At 38.7% G+C, this 10,053-nt stretch overlaps 1 protein-coding gene across 1 annotated transcript in view; it reads right to left on the bottom strand.

Moving 5' to 3' along the window:
• Window positions 1-8,844, bottom strand: part of TMPRSS11F (transmembrane protease, serine 11F) — a 74,280-nt gene extending 65,436 nt beyond the window's left edge. Inside the window, exon 1 of the mRNA XM_012812140.1 lies at window positions 8,636-8,844. Coding sequence (XP_012667594.1) covers window positions 8,636-8,844 — 209 coding nt within the window. The remainder of the gene's footprint in view (window positions 1-8,635) is intronic.
• Window positions 8,845-10,053: the final 1,209 nt, after the last annotated feature.

Genomic DNA, 10,053 nt, shown 5'->3' with positions numbered 1-10,053 from the left:
TAGCACTCCTCAAAAGTGTCAAGATCATCAGAAATAAGGAAAATCTGAGAAAATGTTATAGTCAAAAGGAGCCTGAGACGACATGATGGCTAACCATGAGGTGGTGTCCTGAGTGAGATCCTAGCACATACAGGCATCTGTGGATAAAAACCAAAGGAATAAAAATAAAGTGTGGACTTTAATAACAAAAATGCAGCAATATCAGTTGCTTAATTATACCAACCATGCTATGATAAAATGTTAGGAATAGAAAAAACAGTGTGGAAGATATAGTATAGAAACTCTCTGTACCATCTTCATAACTTTTTCATAAATCTGAAACTGTTGTAAAATTAAAAGTTCATCTTTATAAAAATTTAAAAAAATAAAATGTGATCTTGCCAAAACCAGCTGAAATTGATTTCAATTATATAAACAGAAAATGAAGTTGGTAAAAGTATAAATTTTGATAACCTAATAAATGAGTTTCCAGAAAAGCAAGTCAAAAAATTTATAATTTAAAATATCACATTATAAAGCATTATGTAACATCAAAAATTGTTTTTGCCATTCATTATTATTAGTCATATACCATTATTATCCCTATTATATAAGTTATAAAATATTTTTAAATGAAAAAGTATAAGAAGACTTGCATTTTCATTTTTTACTAGGCCATGTAAATTACTCAGAAGGCCTGTTTCTACTTTATAAAGCCACTGAGAAGTTAAATATGATAATCAGTGTTAAACCCTAGCTCACCACTTGTTATACAGGAAGTATTTACTAAATGCTAAGTGTTATTATTAAGCCCAAGAGCAGTCATGCTTTATATAATGTTTTTAACGCCTTGGTTAAATTTTTTGGCATTAAAATTAATTTTATTGTCCTTCCAATATAAAATTATACAGATAGATAATTTTAAAATCATGTATTTTTCTTAAAAGAAATAGGAAAATAAAGTAATAATAATGTGCATAATTTTAAACTCATTAGTAACACAATGTACTTCATTTTGTTATTATTATGGACAGTAAAAATTTATCTCTTTTTTAACAGATTTCAATTATTAGCAAGTCCCATTTGTCTCCTATATATTCATTTGTCAAAAGATGACAATTCTTCCTTCTTTGTGCCGGATGCCTGAGTTGGGATGATCAAATTGAACTGTATAAACAAACAACTGCAATCTAAGATATGAGACTCATATAATCCACTCAAGTATATGCAAACCCAAAGTTATCAATTAAATATAGGCAGAAATTACATAAAATGAAAAGAAAGAAGTTATATTCTGTATAATTCCAAGTCTAGTTTTTTCTTCTTATTTTCTCATATCATTTGAGTCACCAGGGATTTATTGCTTATTATGTGATAAGAAATATAATGTATTAGGACAGTGCCTGTGGCTCAAAGAAAGAAAGAAGAGAAATATAATGTGCTAGCTATAAAATGAAAAAGAAAATTCTCTACCCTCAATAAATTTACAATTTGAAGAGAGAAAAAGATGGAGTAAGGCAACAGTGTAAGGAATCCAGTCCAGCGAATCCCACAGACTGCAGTGACCACCCCATCAGGAATCTGATGAAGTAAGAGGTCACAGAGAGAGAGGAGTGACCATGGACCTGATGGCTGTGGAAGTTTTGACCACCTAGCAAAGTCGCTTTGTACCCAAGTGAGTGATGTTATGCAGCTGAAGGGAGAGACCTCTGTGCATAGTTGAGAGTAAATATTTAAGGAGATAAAATGTGTGAAGTATGATTCAAGAGTAGTTTCTGGTTTAATTAAATGCTTTGGTACTTCTTTGGTACTTTGTTTTCTTGATTCTTGCAGTGCTGTGAATATAGCTTTTCCCATTAAACTACAGAGCAAACTGAGATTAAGGAGGCTGAGTAGGCTTCTCAGGTCATCATGTGAGTGTGGGATTGGAATGGAAATTCAGCTTTTTTTTTTACTTCCAAGCAGTTTTCATCACGTCTCAGTGCCTCACACTTCCAGTGGTTGGCGCAGGTACAATCTATTTGCTTTGGGTAACACTTCCTCATTTTGGTGAATACTAAAAAATAGTTAGATACCTTTAAAGAACTTAATTTGAACAGGTTAGAGTTAAGAATGGCTTATTCTTTTGTTTCTTTTAGAAGCTCAATTTCCAGAAATAGTTCTTTCTTATAACTACAACCCTTTATCATGATCTCACTCCCTTCCAGCTCTCTTGGGTCACTGGCTGAACCCAGTTTGGAAATGACTTGACTTCCAGACTATAATTTTCCACAGGGTCCTCCTGGAGATTGCCCAGATTGCCTGGCACCTGCCACATCAGTGTGACCACAGAGGAGGTGATCAGGCATTGTTAGAGGGAATCTTGCAATGCTTTGTAGTGGGGCCGTGTTTCCATGGAGCCCCCCTTGCCTGGCCACGGGTTTCACTGGGTTGTCTACTCTCGGTCTCTTGTGGGGTCGCCAACAAGACCTGACAAGATACTGCCTTACTTTCAACTCAGTCTCTCTGCTTCTCACCTGGGGCTTTCCTACTGTCTGGGAGACACTACAGAGGATGCTGGCCTGCCCAGCTGGTGCCTGCCCACCAATCTGTGAGGCCACTTCATGGACAGGTGTGAGTGTCACCGACTGGCTTCCATACACTGGCTTGCTGTGCAACCTGACTGCCGCTGGAATGCTGTCAGTGCTGTTTTGGGATCTATTAGCAGGACCAGCTGCTGGAGGGGCCAGGTGGTACACATGTGACCCCAAAGTGTGTCTCAGTCAGTACACCATGGGTGAGTTTTTTCCAATGGCTGATGGAGGAAAGTGGATAAATTCTTCTCCCTTCCTCTCCCTAGACAGGTTCTTCAGAAACACAGAAGCTCATGCAAACTCTCTAAGGATATCCCACTAGCTTGGTGAGCCTCTGGCCAGGGCGATAATGCGCCCGTACATTTTTCTCCATCCCTTCTTGTTCTGTCAGTCCCTTTTTCTCAGTCCTTCTTCCCTAGAAACTTATCACATAAAGTAAGGTTGTTTTGCTATTGTTGTTGTTTTTACCTTAGGCTGTTTTCTAGAAAATCTAGACAGTTTGCTGTCCTAATATCTGCTTATATTAGCCTCTCCTCCTAGAGTCTGATCACATTCACTTTATTTGAAAGGATTAACAACAGCTTTAAATTGTAGTAAGGATCTTTTTTGGTTTACTTATACTTAGTGGATTGAGGACAAAAGAGGGACAGAGGAGAGGACCACATTTGCTGGACTCCAAGAGAGGAGAGGAGGTTGGGGCACTGCGCCATGTTCCCTGGTTCCAGCTCAGCCCTCTGTCGGTAGCAGACGGTGTGGTGAGTGGAAGTGAGTTACACATGCAACTATTCAAGTCACTAGTGCTGAAAATATCTTACTTGAGTTTCAAGAGGTGGAGCTTAGGATTTTTTACTGATAGACATGTCAGAAATAACTCTGATGTAATAACAAGAGAATACAGAGTTAAACAGGTTACTCTGTGTGCACCTGCTTGTCCGCTTCTTATCAGGGCTTATGTTAATGCATACCATGCGTTCCACATCAAATATTCAGAGCAAACTTGCTAATGTGCTGTGTTTAAAGAGTAACAGCAAGACTCAGGAGAAGAAAAGCATGGCCACCATTTCCATCACTCTTACAAGAAGAAAATAAAGTAAAAACAACCTTATCAAACTTTTGGGAAAGGGAAGTTTAGATGCATTAATTATTTTAGTGGCGCTATCAACTTTTCCTCTGCAATCAGTGACCTGCAGATGCTGGAGTAAAGGGCAGGGAAACCAACGCACACGATGTGGGCTCAAAGAATGTGACACTGATAGTAAAAATTCATACATCTTCTGATATAATACTATATATTGATTGTGTCTTACCAAATGTTAAATATGGCCTTTGATGATCTGATTTCTTAGAACAGATTTTGTCTCTATTACACCTTTAGGTGACCTCATGACATATGTTGTCTTAAGATTGTACAAGTTCATAACATGGTAGTGGAGGAGCAGGCAGCAGAGTGACCACACACATCACCAAATTTTAAATAATGTGTTAGAGGTTTAACTTGTTGAGTGTTAGAAGGAGTTTGATTGATGTCTTTATCATTTGAGCACTGGAGTGGGGAGCTGTGCTATGTGCTGGTGTCTCAAAGCAATGCTTTTTCACGTGTTTGAGCTGTCGCCATCTAGAATAAAGCATCTTGTTTCCTCTTATGTATCTCATTGCCGTAGGCCCAATCATCAAATGGCATCTCATTGTTTACTAAGAAGTCTCATTTTAGGCAAAGAGCCAATATGGCTATAAAGAGGAAGTAAAGAATTTTCTAATGCTCTTTTAATTTGTATTATTCACTGAGAAGACAAAAATGGCTGCATGAGGCATAATTGATTGATTTGCTTTGCCGTGTGCATGAGAAACTAGTATTTGTGACCCTGTCTGTCTTTTCAGTGTTTACCAAAACCCTCTACATGTAAGCACTGGCTCGGTGGCTGGAGTGACGGCAGTGAACACCACCAAATCTTCTCCTTCATGGTAGCTTATATTGAAAAAGAAGAGCTGGGGAATAAACAAATACACAACATAATGTCAGATTTCTTTCCACACTATGAAGCGAATTGTAACAGAATGAGGGGCACAAGGGGCAGTGAGAAGGGACACCAGAAGCAGGAGGAAAGCCTGGCTTGCTGAACAGGGAAATCTGAAGGCCCCAAAAGAACATGGGTGTGAGGTAAGCACACCAGTAATGTAAGGTAACCAATGACTAGTGGAAAGAGTTAATAATCAATGACCAATACAAAAAGGCAATAATGTCTGGAAGCTCAGAGAGGCCTGTGAAGGAGTTGCAGCCAATTTCAAACAGAGGGAAAGAGGGCGTTTGTTCCTCCATATGGCCTTTGTGACTCTGTCTCTCTCACCGTTCCCCAATCATGATAGGGACCCACTCCTGACTCTGTTTGAAGGTACTCTAAGCTTTCTCTGTGTTCTTACGTAAAATTTCTCTTTGTTACACTGAGACTTGTGCAGGTTACTTTGCTCTCTATTCACACTTCCTGTGCTACTACAATTTTATTTCCAGTTCCACTTATTTTTACTTTCAATTACTGCCATACCTTGGTTGAACTTTCTAGCTCAGACATGTAAATTGAACCAGGTCCACTGAATTTGGGAAATTGGGACTCCTGACCCCCAACAAACAGGAATGGTGCTTGAGTAGCCATCTGGAGAAGAGGGGTTGATCTTACTGCATCATCACTCCTGAGGACAAAGCCAGGACAAGTGAATGGACCTTCCAGGAAGGCAAGTCTCAGTGCACGGATGACGTGAACAGCGGGACAGCAGGTGTGCTGTGCTGGCAGCATTGTAGGCCAGGGGCATACGGAACCTGAAGGCCACAGAGGGGCTCTAGGAAGAGGGGAGGGCTTGAGGGAAAAGAAGACAATGGGAGTGTTTACTAAAAAAATTAAACAAGAGAAAATTAAGATCCCTTTTACTTTCCTTGAGGATTTAAGGAATGTTTATTGAGGTGGAATCATGAATTGAAAAAATCTCATGTGTAGCCACGATGAGAAAAGGACTGAAAGAAAGTTAGGACGAGCAGCTGCAGAAAATCACCAGAAAAGTTTCTTAGAGCAGCCTGGCTCAGACATGTGGCAGGAGTGTGCTGGAGAGTACCCAAGTGCACTGTCAGTGGCATGCTACAAAAACATGACAATACCTTGGTACTTGTAATGTGCTTATGGCAGAATTATTTTTTTTGACCAAATGCCAATAAACATAGTATATGCAGTTTAAATACTAATGTTGGGCTATGTGTAGATTATATACATACATATACACACATATATATATACATATTTCCTTAAAATAAATATGTGGTAATATCTCTCATCCAGATTTTGATAAGGTTGTTTCCTCTTTTTTTGTTGTTGTTGTTGATTTGCTTGAGTTCTTTGTAGATTCTGGTTATTAACCTTTTTCTGATTCATAGCATGCAAATATTTTCTCCCACTCTGAAGGTTGCCTCTTCGCTTTATTAATTGTGTTCTTAGCTGTGCAGAAATTTTTTAACTTGATAAGGTCACATTTATTTGTGATAAATGATTGCCTTTGAGGTCTTCATAAATTCTTTCCCAAGGCCCTTTCTCATGAGGACAGATGAATGGCCAGAAAACTCAGGAAAAAATGCCCATCATCTCCAATTATTACAGAAATGCAAATAAAAACTATTTTGAGGTATCACCTGACCCTAGTGGGAATGGCCTACATTACAGGTGCTGGTGTGGGTGCAGAGAGAAGGGAACACTCTTGCATTGTTGGTGGGACTGCAAACAAATAAAGCCTTTATGGAAAGGAGTGTAGAAAATCCTCAAAGATCTGTAAGTAGACCTTCCATTTGGTCCTGCAAGGATTTGCACTTGAATGTTTATAGCAGCACAACACACAATCACAAAGATGTGGAAACAACCCAAATACCCTCAACACATTAGTGGATTAAGAAACTGTGGTCTATGTACCCCCATGGAATACGATTTGCCACAAGAAGATGAGAGAGATTTTTGTAACTTTTATTACAACTTGGATGGATTTGGAGAACACTCTCCTAAGTATCACAAGAATAGACAAATGAACATCTCATGTGCTCAGTACTAAGTTGCAACCTGTAGATTTACAACAGTGTGCTCACATGAGAGAAAAACTCAACCAAATTCAAGGAGGGTGAGTTGGTAAGTTTCCCCAACACAGCAGTTCTCAACCTGTGGGCCGTGACCGATAGGGACTGTATTAAAAGGTCATGGCATTAGGAAGGTTGAGAACCACTGCCCTAACAGGTGAAATGGCACATTGCCTGGGTAAAGGTCACAACTACAACTCTGGCTTTACTTTACAAATACAAACGATGTAACCTGATTGTATGTACCTCATATTAATCCAAAACAAGTAAAAATAAATACATAAGTGGCAATAGCTTCCATCCTCTAAATACCATCAGCATTGCTGAGAAATCATACTAGGAAATTTCCCTAAAAATTACACAAGTAACAGCTGCATGCAAGCTAGTGCATTTTATAAACTCTGTTATCTAAAATGAAATGAGCAGCATTGAGTGAGGCAAAGGCTGTTGTCAGTAGTGCTGGAATGAAGAGTGAGGCTTCTACCAACTGGGTGAGAAGTTAGGTTTAGTGACTTCAAATGTTTCTTATAAATCTATGATTCAGGTACCTGAGCTTTTGCAATCAATTTGCATGAAAGAGGAGGGAAGGAGTGGGTGAGTTATAAGTGGCCTGGAGGTGTCAGTAAATGTGGAAATATACTTGTGAGAATGATTCTAAGTGGAATTTTTATAAGACTATTTTACACACAACCATTAATGACCTTTCATCCCCATGCCAGTATTTCAGTCAAATCCGTTGTCTTTTCTGCTGCAAAACTCTTAGCAGCCCTTCAAATGAGAGGCCCCAGAAAAACATTTTATTAGTCTAGGGCCAATATTTAGTCAAAGAAGACAGCAGAACCAAGCAGAAAAAGCTACTTTTGGAGATGCATGGTTGTTTCTTCCCTTTAATTTTACTTTTATATAAGAGATAATCTGAAAATTCTATTTTAAAAGTCCAAGAATATTCCTTTAACAGTGGAATTTGTGAAAAGGGCTTTTATTAGAGTTTATTAAGAAGGAGCTTACTGCTTCATCAACCAAATCTTAATCTGGAAAACATTGTAGTAGGTATTGGAAGACAATACCTTTTTATAGCCCATCATTGAAAAAGTCTTAGGACTTATACAGATCTTTAAAATGTTTAAAATGTAAGCCTGTGCTCTCCCAGTGGATATAAACAACACCCACACAACGGAGCTGGTGCACAGTGTAAAGATGCTTCTATTATCAGTGTACTGTTGGACTCAGCATGTTAAGCTTCTGTTATTCTCAATGTGCTTTTTGGCTCAGAACTTGATAAAAATGGGAAAGTGGAAAGAAACATACACAAATTATTTTAATACAAGACAGACTTTGATTAGTGGCCCAACAGAAATACGAATAATATTCTATTGGGGAACTGGAAAGGAGAGAATAATTTTTAAGAACAAGTATTTTTTTTTTTTAGTTGGAATTTGATCTGGGCTTTGAAAGAAATTAGAATTTTGACCATTGAGTTGCTAAAGGAGGAACCCACAGGTAAGACTAAGGATTTTAATATAATTCAGATTATTATCTTACTTTGAAGGTAAGATTGAAAACGTTAAGCTTCACTGTATAAGTCAATCACAATTAGGAGACTGCTAGGAAGTAGGACTTGGTAAAGAGGGCAGGGCAGAAAAGAGAAATTAGAGGTGACGATGAATTTTCAAGAACAGGAATGCTGTTAAATAAATGAATGAACAGAGGAAGGACATGCATGCCTCAGGCGATTGCTAAGTTTTGGGAAACCTGAGTTATTTGGAGGGCGGAGCAGGCAGCTGGCACAGCGTGGGGTTGGCCCGACCCTGACAGCTGTCACAGTTTACACGGGTATTACTTTGTGCTTTCTCGCCACTAGATGTTTTTTGAGCAAAATCCATTACTTGACACATCTTTATCATGGAACTTGATACTGTTCTTTGCAAAAATGTTTTTTAATTTAATTTAATTTAATTTATGCTTCTTCCAGAAACTTAACCCTTCCAACATCGTCGCCTTCACGAACACTGTCCTGGGGCTGTTGATAACTGGTGCCAATTGAAGAGCAGGTGCACACGGTCTTGGCTTTTGTTCTTTATTCACTGGGAGTGGGATCGGAAGGGGACATTCTAGCTCGGCCGGCTCGCCGGCCACTCCCGGGACTGCGCAAGCTCCTTCCTGAAAGTCCGGGGTTGACCAGTTCGACATCGCGGGACACGGGGCCCAAGGGCGGGGTCACAGTGGCGCCTGCTGGAGAGCGGCGGACACCGGCGCGGTCTGCTCACGGGAGCAACCAGAGGCCCAGGTGCCAGAGGTAATAGTTAAAGGCTTATTATCCTTAAACGAATGTGTAAGTGTATTTATGTTTTATAAACAAAAACTATTCAAAATAACACTTTTATTTAAATATCAAGCTGTTTTATAATTTAAAAATGATTCAGTTTATGAAAACCAGATTAACACGTTTCATTAACACACTTGTAGAGAGCAAAAATACATTATAAATCTATCATGTACAAATATGTCCTATTAGAACTTGAAGAAACATAATTACAGGATTGTGGCTCTTTGTGGTTATGTAACCATATTATTTCCCAATTTTTCAATGCAAAAGTTTCAATCTTATTACTAGATTTTATATCAAACCACATGTTACAAATTAGGGTGGGGGAAATATGCTCACTCTGTTTATGAATCTCTCTTATCAATATTTAATGACTAAAGATTAAAATGCATCATTTAAATTAGAATTTTTAAAGTTATTTACCTTAGATTATAACCATGTTGATTATGGAAAATTTAATACAGACTTTATAGTATGAAAATCATTCATAATGTCCCGAAAATAAATTCTGTTAAAAAATAAATTTTGTTGTCCTGTATTTCTTTCTAGTCTTTTTTTATATTTATATTTTATATTGTAGGGACAAAATACATAGCAGTTTTCCTAACTTTCATGTTCTTAGCATTATGTCATGTAAAACTGTGTAATTATAAAGGATTTTCGTCCCAACATAGTATTAGCTTTCTTTTTCTCTTCTACTCCCCAGAGAGAGGCATAGCTTTGATCACTATGCCAGAAACAATTCTTGCTGATGGGCACCTCCCAGCCCGGCTTGATCTGGAGCTGCTGTGTGAACCTGCCTACCCTTGTCATTCTGGAGGATTATATGATGTAAGAGAAATTATTTGTTCTTTATTGGAGTAGAAAATAGTGTCAGTGGTTTGCTTTAAGGAACTAGGTTAGGCCAGAGAAATCTGTGCTTTCCAGATACCTACCTGTGCTCTCCAGACCCCCATGCGTGCTCTCCAGACACCAGCTTGTGCTCTCGGGTCAGTGCTAGGAGTAGCCGCTGAGGAGTTGTGAGGAAGGCCGAGGAGCACCAGCAGGAGCCTTTTCCACTCTCAGTGGACCTG

The sequence above is a fragment of the Otolemur garnettii genome, unplaced genomic scaffold (genome assembly GCF_000181295.1).
Source record: "Otolemur garnettii isolate 467f Iridium unplaced genomic scaffold, OtoGar3 scaffold00191, whole genome shotgun sequence".
Taxonomy (NCBI): Eukaryota; Metazoa; Chordata; class Mammalia; order Primates; family Galagidae; genus Otolemur; species Otolemur garnettii.
The sequence above is the reverse complement of the archived record's forward strand: the minus strand, read 5'-3'. Positions and strand labels throughout refer to the sequence as shown.